At 43.7% G+C, this 24005-nt stretch overlaps 1 protein-coding gene across 7 annotated transcripts in view; it reads right to left on the bottom strand.

Moving 5' to 3' along the window:
- Positions 1-16035: 16035 nt before the first annotated feature.
- Positions 16036-24005, bottom strand: part of Mtmr3 (myotubularin related protein 3) — a 122081-nt gene continuing 114111 nt past the window's right edge. For 4 of the 7 annotated variants that reach the window (XM_078039704.1, XM_078039700.1, XM_078039698.1 and 1 more), the window contains 5 exons: positions 22504-23896; positions 21331-21441; positions 20777-20865; positions 20016-20042; positions 16036-18206 (listed from right to left, as the gene is read on the bottom strand). In XM_078039704.1, coding sequence (XP_077895830.1) covers positions 18035-18206; positions 20016-20042; positions 20777-20865; positions 21331-21441; positions 22504-23896 — 1792 coding nt within the window. In that variant the 3' untranslated portion in view covers positions 16036-18034. The remainder of the gene's footprint in view (positions 18207-20015; positions 20043-20776; positions 20866-21330; positions 21442-22503; positions 23897-24005) is intronic. The other 3 variants (XM_078039702.1, XM_078039701.1, XM_078039703.1) reach the window with 3 other exon arrangements.

The raw sequence follows: 24005 nt of genomic DNA, 5'->3' as shown, positions 1-24005 counted from the left end.
GGAGCTTCCACCTGCGCCCAGAGCAGGCCAAGTGACCCGCCGGCGTGGTACCATGAAACCCCAAATGCAGCTGGTGCTGAAGAGAGAAGCCGCCCACGCCTAGAATAGGACCATCGACCCACTGGCAAGACAGGCCAGGTAGCTTGCCAACGTGGTGGACACGTAACACTGAGGCAGTCGCGTCACACTGGTTGGAGTGGGGGTGGAGCAGGGTCGCCGCCCGGGTCCGGAGGGGGCTCAGCGACCCGTTGGAGAGGTAGTCAGGTACCCCCATTGGGAGTGGGGGCTGTGCAGAACTGCGACCCACCGGCCTAGAGGTCTGCCAGCGTGGTAGACACGTCACACCAATTGGAGTGGGGGCACAGCAGAGCCGCCACCCACATCCAGATCAGGACCAACAACCCCAGGGTGTGGTAGTTACGTTACCACAATTGGAGTGGGGTCAGAGCAGAACAGCCACCAGTGCCTGCAGTGGGGGCAGACCTGCGACCAATTAGCGTGGTAGACAGACCACCCTAATTAGGGGAGGAGCACAGCCACTACCCGCCCTGCAAGGGAGACTTCCCAACTATACAAGAGCAATATAAATAAATAGGAGGTAAATTTCAAAAACACAACAGTTGCACCAAGCAGGAAGAAACGCGAGCAGTATGAAAAGACAAGGAAAGAAAGGTCCACAAGCAATGCAGGTCAACTCAACTTTAGAAGAGGTAATAGCTGCAACAGACGGAATGTCAGATAAAGAGTACAGGATATATATGCTTCAGATGATCTGGAGTCTCAAGGAAGACATGAGACAGCAAAATCAGACAATGAAAGATCACATTGACAAACAAATCCAGGAAGTAAAAGATCAATTTCACAGGGAGATAGAGGTAATAAAAAACAAACAAATTGAAATCCTGGAAATGCAGGAATCATTAAACCAACTTAAAAACTCAATTGAGAATACTAACAGCAGATTAGATCACTTAGAAGAGAGAACATCAGACAATGAAGACAAAGTATTTCAACTGGAAAAGAACATAGACAGCTCAGCAAGTCTGCTAAGAAACCATGAGCAGAACATTCAAGAATTATGGGACAATATCAAAAGACCAAATTTAAGAGTCATTGGGATACAGGAAGGCACAGAGCTCCAAACTAAAGGAATAAACAGACTATTCAGTGAGATTATACAAGAAAACTTCCCAGACTTGAAGAATGAGACAGAATCACAAATCCTAGAAGCCTACAGGACGCCGAATGTGCAAAATCATAAGAGATCCACACCTAGACACATTATAATGAAGATGTCCAACATACAGAATAAGGAGAGAATTTTAAAAGCTGCAAGAGAAAGAAAGCAGATTACATTTAGGGGCAAACCAATCAGGATAACAGCTGATCTCTCAACACAGACCCTGAAAGCTAGAAGATCCTGGAATAACATATTTCAAACACTGAAAGAAAATGGGTTCCAACCAAGAATCGTGTATCCGGCGAAATTAAGCTTCAGGATAGAAGATGAAATTAAAACCTTCCATGATAAACAAAAGTTAAAAGAATTTGCAGCTAGAAAACCATCTCTTCAAAAAATCCTTGGCAAAACATTACAGGAAGAGGAAATGGAAAATAACACTGAAAACCAACAATGGGAGATAGGACAGTAAAGGGGGAAAAATAGTCAAAGAGGATAACAAATCAGGTTTAGAAACATCAATAAACAAATATGGCTAGAAGAACAAATCATATCTCAATAATAACCCTAAATGTTAATGGCTTAAATTCACCAATTAAGAGACACAGGCTAGTAGAATGGATCACAAAAGAAGACCCAACAATATGCTGCCTACAGGAGACGCATCTGATAGAAAAAGATATTCATAGACTGAAGGTGAAAGGTTGGGAAAAATCATACCACTCATATGGAATGCGGAAACAAGCAGGAGTGTCCATACTCATATCTAATAAAATAGATTTCAAACCAAAGTTAATCAAAAGGGATAAAGAAGGACACTTCATACTGCTCAAGGGAACCATACACCAACAAGACATAACAATCATAAATATATATGCCCCAAATAATGGTGCGGCTGTGTTTATCAAGCAAACTCTCCTCAAGTTCAAGAGTCTAATAGACCACCATACAATAATCATGGGAGACTTCAACACACCTCTCTCACCACTGGACAGATCTTACAAACAAAAGTTAAATAAAGAAACTATAGAACTCAATAACACAATTAACAACCTAGACTTAATTGACATATATAGACTATACCACCCCAAATCAAGTAGTTGCACTTTTTTCTCAGCAGCACATGGAACCTTCTCAAAAATAGACCATATATTATGTCACAGGGCAACTCTTAGACAATATAAAGGGGTAGAGATAATACCATGCATCTTATCTGATCATAATGGAATAAAACTGAAAATCAACGATAAAAGAATGAAGGAAAAATCAAGCATCACTTGGAGAATGAACAATAGGTTGCTGAATGATCAATGGGTTTTAGAAGACATCAAGGAGGAAATTAAAAAATTCCTAGAGTTAAATGAAAACACAGACACAACATATCGGAATCTATGGGACACATTGAAAGCAGTTCTAAGAGGAAAATTCATTGCTTGGAGTTCATTCCTCAAAAAAAGAAAAAACCAACAAATAAATGATCTCATACTTCATCTCAAAATCCTAGAAAAAGAAGAGCAAAACAACAGCAAAAGAAGTAGAAGGCAAGAAATAATTAAAATCAGAGCTGAAATAAATGAAATTGAAACAAAAGAAACAATTGAAAAAATTGACAGGACTAAAAGTTGGTTCTTTGAAAAAATAAATAAAATTGACAGACCCTTAGCCATGCTAACGAAGAGAAGAAGAGAGAGAACTCAAATTACTAACATACGGGATGAAAAAGGTAATATCACAACAGACACTTCAGAAATACAGAAGATAATCGGAAATTATTTTGAATCCTTATACTCCAATAAAATAGAAGATAGTGAAGGCATAGATAAATTCCTTAAGTCTTATGACCTGCCCAGATTGAGTCAGGAGGATATAGACAACCTAAACAGACCAATAACAATAGAGGAAATAGAAGAAACCATCAAAAGATTACCAACTAAGAAAAGCCCAGGACCGGATGGGTATACAGCAGAGTTTTACAAAACCTTTAAAGAGGAACTAACACCAATACTTTTCAAGCTATTTCAGGAAATAGAAAAAGAGGGAGAACTTCCAAATTCATTCTACGAGGCCAACATCACCCTGATTCCGAAACCAGACAAAGACACTTCAAAGAAAGAAAACTACAGACCAATATCTCTAATGAACCTTGACGCAAAAATCCTCAATAAAATTCTGGCGAATCGGATTCAAATACATATCAAAAAAATTATACATCATGATCAAGTAGGATTCATCCCTGGGATGCAAGGCTGGTTCAATATACGGAAATCAATAAATGTTATTCACCACATCAATAGACTTAAAAATAAGAACCATATGATCATCTCGATAGATGCAGAAAAAGCATTCGACAAAGTACAGCATCCCTTTATGTTCAAAACTCTAGAAAAATTAGGGATAACTGGAACATACCTCAACATTGTAAAAGCAATCTACGATAAGCCACAGGCCAGCATCATTCTGAATGGAGAAAAATTGAAGGCATTCCCTCTAAGATCTGGTACAAGACAGGGATGCCCTCTCTCACCACTTCTGTTCAACATAGTCCTCGAAACACTGGCCAGAGCAATTAGACAGACAAAAGAAATTAAAGGCATAAAAATAGGAAAAGAAGAACTTAAATTATCACTATTTGCAGATGATATGATCCTATACCTAGCAGACCCAAAAGGGTCTACAAAGAAGCTATTAGAGCTAATAAATGAATTCAGCAAAGTGGCAGGATATAAGATCAACACGCATAAATCAAAGGCATTCCTGTATATCAGTGACAAATCCTCTGAAACGGAAATGAGGACAACTACTCCATTCACAATATCCCCCCAAAAAATAAAATACTTGGGAATCAACCTAACAAAAGAGGTGAAAGATTTATATAATGAAAATTATAGAACCCTAAAGAAAGATATAGAAGAAGACCTTAGAAGATGGAAAAATATACCCTGCTCATGGATAGGTAGAACTAACATCATCAAAATGGCGATATTACCAAAAGTTCTCTATAAGTTCAATGCAATGCCAATCAAAATCCCAATGGAACTTCTTGTAGAAATAGATAAAAGAATCATGAAATTCATATGGAATAATAAAAGACCCAGAATAGCAAAAACAATGCTAAGCAGGAAGAGTGAATCAGGCGGTATAGCGATACCAGACTTCAAACTATACTACAGAGCAATAGTAACAAAAACAGCATGGTACTGGTACCAAAACAGGCGGGTGGACCAATGGTACAGAATAGAGGACACAGAAACCAATCCACAAAACTACAACCATCTTATATTTGATAAAGGGGCTAAAAGCATGCAATGGAGGAAGGATAGCATCTTCAACAAATGGTGCTGGGAAAACTGGAAATCCATTTGCATCAAAATGAATCTGAACCCCTATCTCTCGCCATGCACAAAAGTTAACTCAAAATGGATTAAGGAGCTTGATATTAAATCAGAGACATGGCATCTGATAGAAGAAAAAGTGGGTTATGATCTACATACTGTGGGATCGGGCCCCAAATTCCTCAATAGGACACCCATAGCGCAAGAGTTAATAACTAGAATCAACAAATGGGACTTACTCAAACTAAAAAGTTTTTTCTCAGCAAAAGAAACAATAAGAGAGATAAACAGGGAGCCTACATCCTGGGAACAAATCTTTAATCCACACACTTCAGATAGAGCCCTAATAACCAGAATATACAAAGAACTCAAAAAATTAGACAATAAGATAACAAATAACCCAATCAATAAATGGGCCAAGGACCTGAACAGACAGTTCTCAGAGGAGGACATACAATCAATCAACAAGTACATGAAAAAATGCTCACCATCGCTAGCAGTTAGAGAAATGCAAATCAAAACTACCCTAAGATACCACCTCACTCCAGTAAGATTGGCAGCCATTAGGAAGTCAAACAACAATAAGTGCTGGAGAGGATGCGGGGAAAAAGGCACTCTTGTTCATTGCTGGTGGGACTGCAAATTGGTGCAGCCAATTTGGAAAGCAGTATGGAGATTTCTTGGAAAGCTGGGAATGGAACCACCATTTGACCCAGCTATTCCCCTTCTCGGTCTATTCCCTAAAGACCTAATAAAAGCATGTTACAGAGACACTGCTACAACGATGTTCATAGCAGCACAATTCACTATAGCAAGATTATGGAATCAGCCTAGATGCCCTTCAATAGATGAATGGATAAAAAAAATGTGGCATTTATACACAATGGAGTATTACTCTGCATTAAGGAATGACAAAATCATAGAATTTGGAGGGAAATGGATGGCATTAGAGCAGATTATGCTAAGTGAAGCTAGTCAATCGTTAAAAAACAAATACCAAATGACCCCTTTGATATAAGGGGAGTAAACAAGGACAGGGCAAGGATGAAGAGCTTGAGAAGAAGATTTACATTAAACAGGGATGAGAAAAGGGGAGGGGAGGGGAGGGGAGGGGAGGGGAGGGGGGATTGTAGAGAATAGGACAGACAGCAGAATACATCAGACACTAGAAAGGCAATATGTCAATCAATGGAAGGGTAACTGATGTGAAACAACAATCTGTATACGGGGTAAAGTTGGGAGTTCATAACCCACTTGAATCAAACTGTGAAAGATGATGTATTAAGAACTGTGTAATGTTTTGAACGACCAACAATAAAAAAAAAAAAAGGAGAAAAAAAAAATATGATTGTCAATTAATTTAGAAGAGATACTTTTTAAATAATCGTTTCATTTTTCAAGACAAAATCCTGATCACACATTTATCATTCTTTTCTATATGAAACTCTGGTATTTTTTAAAAAATTTGTTTTAGTTGAACATGGACACAATACCTTTGTTTTACTAATTTATTTATTTTATGTGGTGCTGAGGATGGAACCCAGTGCCTCACATTTATAAGGCGAGCGCTCTGCCACTGAGCCACAACCCCAGCCCCAAAACTCTGGTCTTTTAAGTAGTTTGACTCTCAAATGTTTTTTCAGGCCCCAGTTCTTTTTGGCTACAGTCTTTGAATGTTTATTTACCTGCCTGATCTTCCGTAATAGGTGGCACTTTCTTCAGGGCAAATAGTGCCAGAAACAGAAATGCCATGTAGTCTACGGAATAGCAGGGCTGGGATGCATCTGAGTCATCAGAAAAGTCTGTAAGAGCCTCAGCCCCCAATTCCTTGTTAAAGGAATGAGTCATAGGGCACATCCAGGGCTACTGGATGCAAAGACCTCACAGCTGAGGGCTTGGCCAGGGTTGCCAACAAAGTGCGATTACAGGGTACAGAAATGAAGTGGGACAGAGGGGCCTGAGCAGTGCTGGACTCCTGCCCTCAGATGCAACTAGTCCCTTCAAGCACTGTCATGGGTCCTGGAGTGGTTTGGAGGACAAGGCTCCATGGAGGGTTGGGCCTGGATAGGGTGCTCTGGGAGCCCTGCTGCCAGCTTTTCTGCTCTAAGGCCATACAGAAGCCAAGTGTGGTGGCTTTGGCTGCTCTGGTTCCTTCCTTCCAGAACTTTCTATGACCCAGTTTCTAAACAGATTGAATGGTAGAGATTTTCCCAGACTCAGGAAAGGCCAGTGGAGATGTTGGCATGAATTCAAGTACAACATGGAAACAGGAGACCAAGTCTCTACTCAGGATTGGAAAGAAGAGGGCAAATTGGCACTTGGGTTTACTCGGCCCTAGGTGCTAGCTATATCCTAGAAGCAGGGGACAACAGCAGAGGACAGTTTAGGTGAACCCTGGCTGAGCCGGCAGAGTCTCCAGGCCCCTGAGAACTAGTCCTATACTAACATCATTGAGCTGTGTGGGGGTCTGCAGCACCAGGTGTTACCAGAGGCATGGTCACATAGGCTGTCTGGGGAGGTCACCTGATACAGTCTCCCCAAGCACCTGCAAAAGGTGGGCTCCCCTGCATTCCTAAAGAGACTCATATGGAGCTGTGATAGCAATGAGTTTCCATTTTGAAAACCATGATTATTTTTTCTGTGGTGCTGGGATCAAACCTAGGACCTTATGCATGCTAAGCACATGCTGTATCACTGAGCTACACCCCCAACTTGATTTCTGAATCTCCTGGGAAGCAAATGTGAAAGGAGAAAAGAGAGCTGAGTCTCAGGAGTACCCACACCCAGGAAGCAGAGAGAAGGTGTCAAAGGCAGCTGCAGATAGGGAACCAGAGGTGTAGCAACTATGCATTGTTGGAGGGGGGTGTTAAGAAGGAATGCTTTGAAGTTGGATCTGGGGTACATATTTGGGCTGGGGACACTGGAGCACAGTGACAAGGGCAGTTGGAGCAAAGAAAGTGAGGAGGAAGGGGAGGTGAAGTAGACACCATGGGGAGCTAATTCACTCTTTTGGGAGCTCCACGGTGAAGGGGAAGACAGGTAACCAAATTCAGGTTCAGAAGTTCATCTGACAGAAAAACCAAAGTTCAAGAGATGACTGTTAGGGAGAAAGAAAGGCTTTATTCAGTGATCAAAGAATGGAGAAATGGGAACCAACCCATGCTCACAAATCACTCCATAGAGGTTGAGCAGTTACAGATAACAGAGTAGGAATATTGCATAATAAAGGGGAGGAATATTCATGTCTTTTCTGAGAAAAGTAGAAATCTTCCAGAAAATTTGTGCCACCTTTTTTTGTTCCTTTCATGGCCTGGTATTTCTATGGTGGCTGGTAGGTGTCTTTAGCCTCGAAATGGGAGGAAAGAGACTCAGTAAGTCTAATCAGCTCAACTCTGGATAGCTCTGAACAAAATATTTCTCAAATGTTCAAATGTTCTCACATGGCTACATGCAGAAATCTGACCCAAAGATCATGGCCAGCAAAAGAGACAGACACAATATGAAGGCAGAGATGTTTAAGCTTTTTCATCTCATTCCAGCCACACATTGGAAATCTACAGGCCCAAGAGAGGAATCCGTATTTTCAGCAAAAGGAGCCTAAGTCCCTGAAAAGTAATCTAGGCAACCATTATTATCGTAACCCAAAAGCTAATGGGAGACTAATAGTGTAATATGAGTTGTGTGACACCCCCCCACACACAAATTAGTAATTTTTACATCAACTAAAAGCAAGTGAAGCTGGAGAGGTTATTAGGTTTTTACCTCAGTTAACACTTGGACATTTGCTGGAGGCGGAGACAGCAAGAACTTGCTTTTTAGACTTTAAGGTTCCATAGCTTTGGGGACTGGGGAGGAGCCAAATCAGGCTGAAAGAGTCTAAAGTTATGAGAGACGTGGCATAAAGCTCTATACCACCTGGCTGATGTCATCTTTGTCAGCTTCTGGGCCCTAACCTCAAAAGTGTAGGGTTTCTGATGAAAAAGCCAGTACCATAGTTTGACTAGTCTTTAACACATGCTAAAAATTAGTAAGGCTTTGTTGCATTTTGCATTTTCAAAAAAACCAAAACCATTTGGGAGGCTGAGACAGGAGAATTCCAATTTCAAAGCGAGCCTTATCAACTTAGCCAAGGCCCTATCTCAAAAGAATAAAGTAAAAACATGGGCTGGGGATGTGGTTCAGTGCCCCAGGGTTCAATCCCTGGTACCAAAATAAACAAACAAAAAAGAAACCACTGCCAAAACCATGACAACCCACTAAATAAAGATGTTTAAATTAGTTGCCTCTAAGAAGTGGTAATTTTTATACTGTGTTAATAACAATGTTTTAGATTCTTTGTTTTTGTTTGCCATCCTAGGGATGCCACCCAGGACCTCCTGCATGCTAGGCAAGCATTCTACCACTGAACTACATCCCCAAACCCAGTGTAATTATTTTAAAGTAAAAAATACTATTGGAAAATTCAATAGTAGAACTTTCCTTGCAGTGAGAACACCCTCCAAATTGCCTCTGTAAATAGATGTTCACATTCTGGGCTGCTAAAAGTCCCTCAGCCCCCGGAGCCTCTTCCTGCCCCATACCTCAGCAGGCCTGGAGGGTATAGCTGAGCAGTTCCTGCAGCACTGGAGCCCTGGGAGCCCAGGAACAGGGGTCTGACCTGGCTCAGACTCAGCCTCCCGAGCCACTGGGATTACAGGCATGCACCACTACTGCTCCCATGTCAGCCAACTTAGAATGAGCAGCAAAAGATAGTGTGTTCTCTTTTCAGGAGAAAAACAAGTCTTAGAGCTATTTGCCTGCAGGTCATGTGGGTCTGGCCTGCACACTGCCCTGAGTGTTCCTCGGTTCTCAGGGTCTCTCAGGCAGGGGATCCTATTAGAACCTTTGGGTAAGTATTTGAGAAGGGAAAGAGAAAGTGAAGGTGGGGAAGAGGAGAAAGAGCAGCAGTGCTGGTGACAGTTGTTCTTTCCCTCTCCCCAAGCTAGCCAGATGCTGGCACAGTACCCAGAGGGAAATCTCTGCTCTGAGGCTTTCTCACAATTCATTTCTCCCACATCCCACACCCCGAGTCAACCTGAGCAGGGCCCATACAGGCTATTTCCACGGTGGCTGTCCTCTTTTGTGGCTGCAAGGCATCCTTTAGGGGAGAGCCACTAGCTCAAACCAGTTAGTTCAGAAAGCTGCTTCTCAGCTCCTCTGTGGATGCAGTTCCAAGAGCAAGGGGTGGAGAGTTCAAGGCCCTGTTCCTCTCAACCCCAATAAAACTAAGATCCTATTCCACAGCTCAGTTGGCAGCTATTTAGAGGCAAGAACTTAAAACAGCAGCCTCCATTTCAATTGATGCTCATCTCAGTAACTTCCTGGAAAGTAGACATCTTACTTTCACCCCCCAGACATAGCCAGGAACCCTGAGACAGCAGCTAGCTACCTTATTAATCAGAAAGCAGAAGACAGAGGTCACATGTCACATCCCAAGAGCTGACAGGGACTCCCACAGTAGGAGCTATGCTAGTACAGTGTACACCAGCTGACACTAGCATCTTCTGGGGGGACTTGAACCTCAGATTCCAGGGATTCATCCTCCAACTGGAGAAATGTAGTGGGAACAATTTACCATGAACTCACATTTTTTTTTTTTTTTTTGGTACAAGGGATTGAACTCAGGGGCACTCAACCACTGAGCCACATCCCCAGCACTATTTTGAATTTTATTTAGAGACAGGGTCTCACTGAGTTGCTAAGTACTTTGCCATTACTGAGGCTGGCTTTGAACTTGTGATCCTCCTGATTCAGCCTCCCCAGCCACTGGGATTACAGGCATGGGCCACCATTCCCAGCTATCCTGTCTGTTTTAACTTGGATGATAAAATCTTAATTATGCTCAGCTACTTTAGGGTCCTATGGCATGGGGGATGATGGCAGGGAGACCATCTCAAAGCACGGTCTTTACTTTCTCTTCTACCCTCAGGTGGAGAGATGCTTTGTTTAGAACACAGCTGGCCTGTGCCTCTACCTCAGGCATCCACACTGCATACAGGCAAAGCCCACCCTGCTCCCCCTGACATCTTACAGCTCAGTCTTCAGTTAGGAACTTAAAACTCCTCAGTGTTCAGCAAAGTGAGGCCACACCTGACACCAGCCTCAGCAGGATTGTTGTTGGGACAGGACTCAGGAGTTCTCTAATAACCCCAAAGAGCAATTTGTGAGCCCCTCTCCTTCCTACTGCCTTTATATGCTTTTTATTCCTTTGGTGGTACTGGGAATAGAAACCATGGTTTTGCACTTACCAGGCAAATGTCTTATCACTGAACCACATGTTCAGCCCATCTTTATATGATTTTAGACCTGTATGTATTAGAAAATTGTTTCAATTCTATAATAGAACACTTACATTAACTTTAGTTTGTTTTTGGCTAGTGATACCTTTGCAATTAGTGAAAAATTGAGATCAGAATGCTTCAAAGTCAAAAAATTTTAATCTTTTGAGGTCAAAGCAACCAGGACCCACTTCACTGATTTAAGGTGACTTGAATGTAAGATGACTCATGTGAATAGCAACACTTGTTTTATGCATCTGAAAGGGTAAGAACAAAAATACCAAATTTCACTAACGCTAGTTTTTTAATGTGGCTGGATCAGAAGCATTGCTGGGCTATGATGGGTCAGAATGTCTGACTGCCAAAAAAATGTGGCATGGAATTTTACTCAGCACTGAGAGAATAAAATCATGGCATTTGCAGGTAAATGGATGGCAGTGGAGAAGATAATGCTAAGTGAAGTTAGCCAATCCCCCAAAAAACAAATGCCAAATGTTTTCTCTGATATAAGGAAGCTCGCTCATAGTGGGGTAGGGAGGGGAAGTATGGGAGGATTAGATGAAATCTAGATAGGGAAGAGAGGTGGGAGGGAAAGGTAGGGCACAGGAAATTAGCAAGGACGGTGGAATGTAATGGACGTCATTATCCAAAGTACATGTATGAAGACTTGAATTGGGTGTCAACATACTTTATATACAACCAAAGATATGAAAATTTGTGGTATATATGTGTAATAAGAATTGTAATGCAAAAAAAGTACATGTATAAAGACAAATTAGCATGAACATACTTTGTATACAAAGATATGAAAAATTGTGCTCTATATGTGTAATAAGAATTGTAATGCATTCTGCTGTAGTGTATTTAAAAAAAAATAAAATCAATTTAAAAAAAAAAGAATGTCTGACTGCCAAAAGCCACCTCATCTTGTGGGACTTTGAGAAGGGGAGCATTTACAAAACACTAGCTTCAAACCCCTTTTGTGCCAGGTGCTCTGCTATAGATGAAGATGTAGTGGAATTTGGCTCACAGGCAGCTCAGCTGGTACTTTAGGGCTGGGATTCAAACCTGGGTCTAGTTCTTTCCACCAAACTGGTGCATTTCAAATTGACCCCTGTGGCATCACTTCAGACATTCTTTGCATACATTTATTCCAAATGCAGCATTAAAATATTAAAAACAATCTTTAGTATGTACCCTTAAGGGTCTAAAACACACTTTAGCTGAGGCTTCGAACACCTCACAGCATGGTCTCCATTGTTGTGCATGTGGCCTATATAGGCAGAAGTCACTGATCAGGAGGGTGCTGGCCAGGGGCTGTGATCACCAAGCTGTAGCAACTCAATGCTAATGGCCCACCATCTATAAGAATTTTGAGTGTTTCTTACCTGATATATGGCAAGTGATGAATATTTTATTAATTTGTTTCAAGCATCTACTGCAGTTCTATTAGGAACCAGAGAAAGCAGGCAAGCTGTGACTTACTATTTAAAATCACTTATCTATATGAAATCAGGATTTATTCCCTTCCATATTATACAACCAAAACAATTAAGAAGTAAACTGGATGCTGAAACAGTTCCCAACTAATCCATTTGCATTAATAAAAAAAGTTCCTTCTCCAACCCCAGTGATTAAAGATGTTATGACTTGAATTTTGACTATTCATACTAATGATATCATTTGTTTTTATACTGTTGAAAAAGTAAAAATAAAAACAAAAACAAAATTATATTATCATGCCCTTTTGATTTGGATTAGAACAGAAAGTAGGGTTCATAATTTAACAGCTTTTTTGGTAAAAGCTATTAAGCCCTTCTCCAAGATTTCTGGTCTGGCCAACACAAAGGGAACCAAGTTAAAATAGCTATTTACATAAGGTTGCTTTATGGAAACCCAAGAAATGAGGGGGAAGGAACCAGGAAGTTTTAATTCAAATTTTGCTATAAACTCACTGGGTAATACATATGACTTTTTGCTCCTCTCTGAGCCTGTTTTTTCAATGAAAGGGAGGAGGCTGGATTAAATTAATAGCTTTTAGACTTTTAAGAGCCAAAGCCTTTCTTTTTAGCAGATCTTTCTAGGAAGTTTAGTAGACCTTTCAGGGGCCTAGGGCTCCCGACCTACTATGGTCCTGCAGAATAGTAAGAAAAACTACAGAAATGGGGCTGGAGATGTGGCTCAAGCGGTAAGGCACTCACCTGGCATGCGTGGGGCACTGGGTTCGATCCTCAGCACCACATAAAATAAAGATGTTGTGTCCACCAAAAACTGAAAAATAAATATTAAAAAATTCTCTCTCTTTAAAAAAAGAAAAACCACAGAATCAAGTGTTCTGTACCCTGCTTTGAGATTATAAATGCTGACCCATGGCACCACCTCCTGTCTGAACCCCTCTCCTGGACTAGGCTGAGCAGATTCATCCCTTGCACACAAGACCTTGCCTCAGCACTGACTGGAGAACCATAAGGGCAACTGAAATCCAGGGGCTAAACAACTGTTTGTGTGTAACAATAGCATATTTATTCAACTTAAATGGTCAATGAGGCTACAGCAGAATCAATGCTGTTACAACAGGTAAGCACTACTGTCAGCAGCAACACACCAGTACATCTCTTCACCAGCATCTGTGCCTACTAGGTTACATTCTCATTCTTTTTCTTTTAAATCTTATAAACCAGTTGGGAAGAGATAAAGGCCAATTTTAAGTACCAAGGTAAAACAAACTTCACTGAAAATACAATTCAAATACAACTAGATCAATGTAGGAAACGTTGACTAAGAACTTAGGTGTAATAGAAAAGAACTTAAGTGGTAAATAAAATACAATAGCAGCATTTAAAGACTAATTCCCGGTTCAAAAGATGCCCCTTCCCCTGCCCATACCGTACCTCATGCCTGGCCCTGTCCAAGACGTCTGTTAGATTAGGCAAGGCAACTGGCATATGCACACGAACATGCAGCAGACGAGCCAGGCTTCCATGTGTTTATGAGCTGAGGATCATAGGACTCATGTTTAAGTGTCAGACTCTTAGAAGGGTCACCTCCTACTCGACAGGAAGCCTCTCATGCATTCTGGTCCTGCCCTTGAGAGATCTTGTCAGTAACCTCAACTTAAAAACAACCTTCTTGGAAATGTGACTAGAAATTAAACAGCTGGGACTCCTGTCATGTTTTCCAATTCTCTCCACAGCCTAGAGCCCATTTTAAACCCTATTAGCTCTACTCTCAGTTAATGTAATTTTGGAGGGTACAGCTGCAGCCCTAGAGAAAGGCCACTTGAACAGGTACCAGTTAGATGAAACCCTGTAACAGCACCTTCAAATCAGCCCTAGTTCTTCAAAGATAGAGGTCAGGGCTACAGTTAACTTCCATAGGCATGGGATCTCCTAACCTCAAGTACAGTCAAGTTTTTCAGTTATCTCAAGACCAATCACTTGCAATCTTATTCTAGGATATACCCTTGACTCCTATTTTAGTATCAAAAACTAGAAATTGTTCAACAATTTCTATTGCACTGTTTCTGTTCATTCTCCTTTAGATCTGCCACGGCACCTTTTTCCTAGAATACTCTTTGCTAACATGCAAAGTTAACAGTGAACAGATACACAAAATTGATAAGAGAAAAAATGTTCTATACATCACCACTGGAAAATCCCAATGGGTTAAGGCAGCCATATCATGGGATAAAGGGGAGGAAAGAGACTTGGAGTTAAGTAGGTCAAAGTGGCATGTGTGTATTGAGAAAACACCAGGATACTCAAGTTCGGAGATGAAAAGGACATTCTGGCAGCTCAAGATCACTGTTAGTGCCAACTACTTTAGGCCTAATTCCCCTACATAATGGCCTGAAGACAGCTGGCCTCGCCCATGGAAGATGGCTTTTCTCATGCACAGCCACCTTCCATAGGGCAGTCATAATGTGCAGGTATGTATTCTGGCTCCTCTCTTCTTATCCCCAGCAGTTCTCCATTTATGGGCCCCCAACAGGGCTTGCTAAATTATGCCAGTGTTTTAATTTGATGAGGATTGAGCCATTACACTTCAAGAAGAGCAGTACTGTGTATAGGAACACATTAGCCATGACACCACTCAAGTTCTTCCACACCTTGATCTGAATGCAGATTGGGCTCCCTAGTTGACTGAACCAGACTCAAGGGGCTAAGGTGGAACCCTCTTTATCTGCAGAGGACAGTTTTATTCTCAGACAAGGCACCCACAGCTTTCAAACTGAAACCAGCTGAGTTGTTTTTAAATGTTTATGCACTTTAGGGAGAAGGGAAATCCAGAGAGAGATTCTACAAAGCCTGCTCTGAAGAGTGAAGGCCCCCTGGGGTGCTCTGAACAGAGCCCACCTGACTTACCACAGACCTTAGGCTGTGACCTGAGAGCCAGGTGCCACTTAACACCAACCTTCCAAAGAGGTAATACATCTCACCTACAGACCCACAGGATGGACAGGATGCTAAACAGCCATGTAGGGAAAGAAAATCCACTTCTTTTTAGAAAAAGTAATAGTCCAGAAATAACTAGAAATCATGGCCTTGCTCAGCTAGAAACAGAAGTCAAAAATCTAAGGAATGGAGCTTCCTCTCTGTGGGGGAAGGGAGGATGATGCTCTATTTAAGCACATAATCCAGTCATATTCAATTCTATTTCTGCCTCCAAGTTCTCTTGCTGCCCACTTGTATTATTTCATCCAAGAAAGACTGGCTAAGATGTCTTCTACCCACTCCCCCCACCATGTCTCTGCCTGCTCCCTGCTGCATGCAGGCTCTAATACTCCCTGGGTGGGGTGGAGTGGGGGTTCAGGGGCCAGAGAATTGGCTGCCCTGAAATCAGAGGAGCAGCAAAAAAAAAAAAAAAAAAAAAAAAAAAAACCAAGGAGCCTAGAGGTCAGAGGTAGTTTTAATTATTACTGATGTGCAATTCTTCCGATGCAGAAGAACAGTCAATTGTTCAAATGCCCGATGGCTTTGCCCCTTTTTAACTTGGGAGAGCTTAGGGGCAAAATCATTAAGGAAGTGTTTTTCAGTGCTTGGGCATCATAATCAATCTCCTTGCCAAGGTCTAGAGTTGAAAAGAAATCTGTCATTTTCCTTTGCCAAATGTCAAGTTTCCCATCAGCACCAAGAGACCAAGAAACCAAGTGACCAAGAGGGGATAAACCACAGGGCAAAGAATTAAAACATGTTATAGCAAATGCCACCATGTGAAACACTCAACTTTATTCACTTTATTTATATATTTAACAATTCTAAAGTATTTACTTCTTGCTTTGACAAAAAATGAAAAATATAGGAGCACTGACTGACTCCTCTTTAGGAGAAAAGGGTTATATGTACAGCTACGGAGAGTTATGGTTCCTCCTTTACATACAAAGAAAAATATTTAAAAAGTGCTTCATTGATCAAAAAAGAGCTAAGAGCTGCAAGCATTTATTCACACTGTACATCAGACCCAAGAAACCCGTATCATAACCTCTTGGCACCTGTCACTAAGAACTGCACAATCTTCAATTACACTTACTTCTCCCTACCTTCACCATCAGAGCATGTGGAGTGTGGAGAAGAATTACACCCTGTTTCTCTAAGCTCAAACTCTGGGCTTTGCCTGGACTGACAGCGCCAGGAAATGTTTCTGGGCCACGTGTAACCATACTCAGGCACACGTAGGAGCCACCTTCCTAAGACACAGCTTGTCTTTGGCCAGGGACCTGCTTCCAAAGGGAAAGGGCTGGAACTTAAGCATTCCCTAACCTCACCCTTTCCCCTTACATGATGTTCCCTGCCACCAGTTAGCAGCATTCAGCAAAACCAAGCATGGCCCTTCTCCAAGAGGGAGGGCAGGCACAAAACATGGATGCCAACATCACAAAGCACAAACCTAAATTCCTCCCTGTCCTTCCCCACACCCACCTCCATCACAAATACTCTTGATTTAAGGCTCTTTTTGGACCACATCAAAGCTCACTGAGGAAAAGTACCCCAAATCTCTTCCAGGTGATGTGACGTCTCTAATGAACACTGCAGAGTAACCAAGTGGCCCTTTACTGCTGGCCAGCAGCCAGACATGTACCCATTCAGGCAGCCAGAAGCAGGGCAGGGGGACTGCTAGGCCTTTCCTGCTGCTCCAAGAAAGGAAGGAGGAGGAAGGCTGATTGTGTGGGGACCTTCATAACTATAAAGGCTGATTCTACCCCTTAAGGGGAAGATCCATGATTTGTTTGGTTTGGGAATGGGGAATTTTTGGAACCCTGAGTCTGGATTTCCCTGTCCTGGCTGAGGAAGAAAGAATGTTTGGGGGACCAGGCCCTGGAAGTGGCTCCAAGGTGTTCCTGGGGCTCAGGGCGGGCCTTGGCCATGGAAGCAGGACACCACATTCTGGCCATTCTGTACTCTCACTCCCAAGGAAGCACTATCTGGCCTGCCCAGGAGGCAGCCCCCTGAAAAACGGAGGGAGCCCTAGACAATTTGGGTCAAGTTAAAAACAGAATCCCATGGGGAACAACATGCTGATCACCCATCCCTAGCTCCTTCTACCTTCCCCAAAATGGGGCCTTAGGGATCCATTTGCTGTGTGTGCCCCTCCCTCCAAATATAAACCTCATTTTCTGTTTGTAAAGTGGGATGGCCCAGCCCCTCTCAAAGAGAGAGAAGGCACCTGGGAAGGTTCTCTTGGGAAAGATGCTTCCAGCTTCCCTGGCAACAAACGTTTCCCAACCAACTTTGATGTGGTGGTGGTGGTATGAGGAATGATCACAAATGTTGGTGCTAACCTTCTTTCCTGCTCACTGTCTCAGGCCTCCACTCTTGGCTCTGACCAGCCTCTTTCCATAAGGAAGCACCAAGCCATCTCCCAGTGTGCCTGACAGTAAGCAGCTCGGCAATTACAGGAGACTTGGCAACCTCTGGTCTTCCATTTAAAAAAAAAAAAAAAATTAAAACAACCAGGGGATTTTTTTCCTTTTTGAAGGCAGAGGGAGGATGGAAAAGGGATGGGGGAAGGAAAGGGGGAGAAGGGGGAAAAAAAAAAAAAAAAAAAAATCAATCTACAATCCAGTGGTACATCCCAATTTCTGTCACTCTGTACAGGTGATTCCATGCCCCCATTCCAAAGTGCATGGGCCTCTAGGTCTGTTCAGGCTGTGTAGCCCTGTCAGAGGGACAGCAGCTTGGCCTCTGCCCACCCCAGGTCACTGAGCTTCAGTTTGAAGTGGCAGCAATGGGCTTATCCAGTTCAAGGTCAATGCTGGAGCTTGTGGGATGTAGACTGCTATAGCAAGACTTGCACACTCGACTGGGTTCAAAGAGCTGCTGACTAGGAACCGGGACCTTCTGGTTACAACAACTGGAGCAGAATACGTTCCCACAGTTCCTTGAGATAAGAAGAAACAAAACAATGTTAGCTTCCATTAGCAAGTATGCAGTAAAGAAACAAACTTCAACAGAATTTTGTTCTGTGTGATTTTTTAGGATATGCTGGAGACTCCCTTGAAATCAAACACTTTCATTTCTCTGGCCCAGGAACAAGATAGGCAGGAATGATATCCCTACCTAGTAGAATCACATGTCATTTTCACTTTAAGGCCAAGGATACTTGGCTGTCTTACCACAATGGCTCAAGGTTATCAGGTGTACAGGAAGATGCTGCCTGACAGACCTCTGTGAGAACAAATGGTTCCACGGCAGAAGCAGTTACTAGCTAAATGGTAAGTCCTGACCTAGAAACTTACCCAGTGGCCACACCTACCTAGGCAATGGCCTCTGTGTATCTTGTGATCACTGAGTGATCAGAGTCAAATGGAGTTGTCTTTGGGCCCTCAGAGGAAAGAAACAAGCATCCAGCCCAGCTGGGGATAAGGAGCCTTATCCAAGGGCCACTACCCAAGAGGATTGGAGGCAACAACTTATAGGGCAGACTGCTCCCATTTAGGATGGCTCTGTAGGCAGCATGCAAAGCCAGGAGTCAAGCAGCCCATAATGCATGCTCAGAAAGTGAAAGAGAGGAGAGGTATAAAGACAAGAGCACAGATGAGCATACGTGCACACACACACCCTTATTAGACAGCTGTCAGTCAGTATGGCTCACTGCCCTGCCCCATGCATCTATCTCCAGGGAAACTCAAAGAGATCTGCTAGAAGGCTTGACTACAACATAGGCCCCAGGTCTTCACCCTCTTCCACTGAAAGCCCAGCTCTGATGCATCTGTGTGGTCCAGATCAATGCCCATCATAGCTAACAAGAAAGAGAACTGTCAGAGGATCAGTTTCTGCCTACCTTATAACTCTACTTTTGTTGGACTTTAAAGTACAAACTAATCACAATGAGCTCAGCACAGCAAACTCCAAGGGTCATGACACAGCCCACCAACGGTGAGGGGAAAGCAGCTCAAGGGAAAGCCTCCTTCTCAGCCAGCATCTCTTTCTGCCCTTTTCAGTCAAACCCCTCAGTATGCAAACCTATTATTGGATTAAGGCCACTCAGGCACAGGAGAGAATATTTAAGACTACTTGGGGACAAAAGAACATTACAGAGAAAAAGGTGGACCACAGAGCCACAGAAAACTAAAATGAACACACGGAGAACCTGTGGTTACACAGAAAATTTTCTGAATGCCTATGCTTTTTTTTTTTTTTTAATATTCCTGCTGGAGTTCAGCTCAAAAATCTGATACAAATTTGATCAATTAAGCTTCTCTGACTTCTTTCAGGGGACTCCAAAAGACCTAAGTGGAGTCTGCCCTTAAAGTCTTCCATGCTAAAACATTCTCTGTGAAGATCACTTGTTCAGTTCTGTCTCTTTAAAAACAAAACAAAAAGGCACACTGATACTTGGAAGCTACAGCATTATTTCAATGAATGACTGACCCAAAAGAAATAGTTCTGAAAACCCAACTGGCTCCTCCATAAAATTAGACCCTGCAGAAGCACTGTTTCTTGTTACAGACGAGATAGCCCAGCTGACCTGTATGGTCAAGAGAAAAGCACATGGCTGCAGCTGGACTCAACCTCAATGGTCTCCATCATCAGCTGCTGAGGACCACCCCCAAGCCCACTTGCCTGCCTGTGCTCCCCAACCTCAGGCTTCACCCCACTGAGTGCAGAAAGGGGAGATGACAGCATTAGTGTAGAGAAGTTATTATAGATGTGCAGACATCACAGACAGTTTGTTGCAAATGCTCACCACGTTTGATCAACACGGTCAGTGTCCCTGCAAGGAGGGGAGAAAGAGCTCAGAGGAGAAGCCAACCAAAGATATTTGGGCTTGGGGTGCAAGGTGGGAAGACATGTGGTCCTAGAAGCATCATTAACAGATAAAGATGCTGTCCCACTTTCAAACCAGGTTCACGCATGTGGTGAGCAATGGTCCAATTCTGATAAACATTCTATCCCAAGAACACTGAACATCTGCCAGTCACTACCCCAGTGAAGCCAAAGCATCCCTAGTAATTCACTACCCAAACCAAGAAAGAGAAAATAAGTTTGGGAGTCATATGAATTGAAAACCATCCTCGGCTCTCTACTACTCCCCTCAGCTACAGCTGTTCATCAGTGGCACAGGGACAAGAAGTTCAGGGTCAAGGAGCAGGGATGAAGTACCCTGCCCACAGACAGAAAACTATTTTTGCTCACAGTAGTAATGTTGAATTTTATCATGGGAATAAGAAACTGATTTGAGTGGTAGCTATTGCCTCACCAATCTGGGGCATGGGGTAGGGAGAAGCTATCATTTGAACATTTCAAAATACAATAGTGATCACTCTCAACTGGAAGAAAGATCAAATGTAGTTCTTCGCACCAAATTCATAGGTACTGCCCAGACAGCACACTGCCAGAGTCTGCCCAGACAGCATACTGCCGGCCAGATGCCTGCCATCCACTATATTGCAGACTCTGGGGGTCAAAGCTTAGTTTCCACACCCAGCCCACACCCCCCACGGGCACCTGCAATGGTGTTTCCTGCTGGCGAGCCAGAAGGCACTGTCACACGCATAGCAGTGGGCAGCCAGGTGGTCAGGGAGCCAACGGGTCATCTGCAAAACAGATGGGGCCAGGTTAGTGTGACAGGATGGGCCAGGCAGCTGGAGCCAACAGAGCCATGCTGGGGGCAGCAAGAGTCACAAGGACCATATTGGCCCTGGAAGCACCAGCCCAGCAGGTCTGATGCCAAAAGTACAAGAAAGGCGTCCAAATCGTTTCCCTGGAGGGGACTCCAATCTCCCCTGAGATAAAGTGGCAGCATCACCCTAGGTTGCTGTGAGGGCTGGCAAGGGTCCAGTTCACAGAGGCAATGTAGACAGAGGGCCAACCTGCTGAGTCTCTCTGGCTCAGAAATGATGGGCCTGATGTGGATTCACAGAAGCTGAAATACCAGAAGCTCAGGACTAACTGTGCTATGAGGTTCTTCCTTGGTAAGGGGCATGGGGCTGGGATGGGGCCGAAGAAAAACCACCAAATAGTTGCATGGATGGCACTGAGAGCAGGGGTTGAGCCTGTACCTCTGTGTCCTGTTTATCCACCTGCTCCCAGCTGGCTTCAGAGAAAATCTCTGTGCTGCAGCGAGACAAACAGTTCTGATCCAGATTGCTTTCCGAGTCAGGGATTGAAGTCTGTTGGCAAACAAACACAGCTGAACAGAATGAACCCGGTCTCCTCCAAAAAGAAGAAAGGGCTTGGTGAAGAAGGGAGCACTGAGGACTAGGTGCAGGCCTAAGTACTAGGGCTACCGAATCTGAGATACATCAACCATTGGGCCTTGGGTTAAACAGGTACAGAGATGATGCTGGACTCAGTTGAAAGGAGATACCCAGGTTGTGTGCACTGACACTGGAGTCAAAACATGGACCTTAGGGTTTCAGGAAGTATGTGGGAGAGAAGTGACCAGGATGGAGTGGGAACTGAACTCCCAATGTAAGCTGCCCTGGTGGACCTGCTGATCCAGCCATGCCACTTTGTTAAAATAGTGCTTTGGGCATGGCCTCCTTTCTCTGAAGGATTCTTTGCAACAATGAGAAACCATCATTAGTATGAAGTAAAGGCCAAAAAGTTACTCTGGATTGAAAGTCATTGGATGTGCCCGCCTTTAATGTACAATGACTGCTTCAGAGGCCAGTTCACAATTGCACTTGACAAGACCCACCAAGAAGATAGCCCCTCTTTGAAAACCCTACTCTGTTACTCTCATTTCTGATTGGCAGCTTCATCAGTTAGAAACCAATCCCTTCTCTCCATTTTTACTGCCAGCATCTACCAAAAAGTGGATACAAACATTTGTTTAAAAAAAAAAAAAAATCTAACCTTAAAAGTTACAGCCCACATTTGGGAAGGCTATCAATTTACTAGTTTTAATGTAGGACAAGCACTACAATTTCACAAAATACTTGGCATTACTCTTCAAATGTCATTCTGAAAACAGAGAATCCTCTCTCTGAAGAGATCTGAAGGTCCATGTAGTGCATGCTCTTTCCTTTCTCTAACTGCCCAAACAAGACATGAAAGTAAGCAAAGCAGAAAAGAGATAGTCTTCTATTTACATGGCTGAGGCTGATCTTCAGCCTCCGTGAACAGGGCTACTTTAAACCTTTTCAATTCATTTAGAAATCCTCACCAGTCACCATCCTCGCTCTGCCATCTTCTCTCAGATGGCTACAGAGGAACCATGACCCACTCACCACTTCATCTCCAAAGTCCCCATTGAAGCGCAGTGATCCAGTCAGGTATTGGCTCTCCAGGCGACTCTTCAGCTCCTGGACTTGTTTCTTCAAGGTCTCCACTTCCTGCTGGTGGCCTGACTCGATCTGACGCAGGCGCTGTTGGATTGTGTCTGTGTACACAGGCATGCCATCATCGTCCAGGTGGCTGCGGGAAGGCTGCTCAGGGCTGCTGACTGCGGATGGCCTTCCCGAGTGGCTATGCAGCCACTTGTGGTGCAAGTTTCTCGAGTGTAAATGGACAGAGCTGCAGCTTGTGGCAGACAGCTGGCGGCTCAGCGAGTCCTTGCTCCTCCCAGCCTCCCCATTGGCACAGTGCCCATTGGGTGTGGAGTACTTCTGGAGGGTGCCAAGTGCTGGGGGCTGCTCTGAGGCCTTGTTTTCAGTCTCTGGGGCACTGTTACACACAAACCCCTCTTTACATTCGGCTAAAGGCAAGGCACAAGGGGCCCGTGTTGGGCTAAGAGTGCTGCCAGGAGAAGTCCTGTGTACCACAGACCCCCCTTGTGGCTTCTCGATGAGGCTCCTCTCAGCAGGCCTGGGCTCCAGTGCTGGGGGAAGCATGTCTTTGCCACTGAACCTGCCAGTGATATCCAGGCAAGGCTTACGGTGGACTTGGGGTCCACTTTCTGACTTCACATTATCTTCCATCAACATATCCATGGAACTGTCCATGTTTGGTCCTCTGGTCTCAAAAGGGACTTGGGAAGGTGGCAGAGAACTAGACAGTGAGGTACCATAACCAACTTTTACATCTACTGGGATGGAAGGAGCTGCATCCTCCTGGTTCTCTGCAATATCCTCTATTGGAGGCTGCTCCAAAGAAACCTCCCGAGAATCCTCTCTCGTGTAGGGTTCCTGGAGTGAACTGGAGAGAACACTGGGCCCACCCTGCTCTTCAGGAATACCCTGTGAGAATAGAGACAGGCTGGAGTCTGGATGGCTCCTCAGAATAGCATCACCCAACTCTGCTTTTTGGTAAAATACAATGGCTGAGTCCTCAGTTGCAATCCTGTTCTCCTCTGTGATCTGTGGCATCTCCACACTACCCCTGTGTGCAGGCTCTTCAGCCCCACTCTCTTCTTTGGTGGCCTCTTGCAAAATGTTCTCCATCTGCCCCTCAGCCACCCCAGCTGCCACGGACAGCTCAGCACCCCCGGGCACCCGGCTGGGCTTTCCTAGGCTGTCAGCGGAAGGCTCCTCTCCAGGACCAGCAAGGTTGCTCAGTTCCAGAGACCGCCGGTGCTCCTGCCACTTCTCATTCAAGCTGGGGTCACTGCTTCGCCGGCTGGCCAGAGGTACTGTACTGTCGCAGGCTATGGTCAGATTGTCAAATGATCTAGTCTTTGGTAGGCTAAAAGAAAGAAATTTGGGAAAAGTGAGAATCTTGGAGGCTATTCAGAGGAGATCAGGAGACAACAGGTTTTAACAAGCTGGAGCTATGACATCTCAAATAATGTTCT

This window comes from Ictidomys tridecemlineatus, chromosome 2, assembly GCF_052094955.1.
Source record: "Ictidomys tridecemlineatus isolate mIctTri1 chromosome 2, mIctTri1.hap1, whole genome shotgun sequence".
Taxonomy (NCBI): Eukaryota; Metazoa; Chordata; class Mammalia; order Rodentia; family Sciuridae; genus Ictidomys; species Ictidomys tridecemlineatus.
Note: the sequence above shows the minus strand (reverse complement) of the source record. Positions and strands in the feature narration are given on the sequence as shown.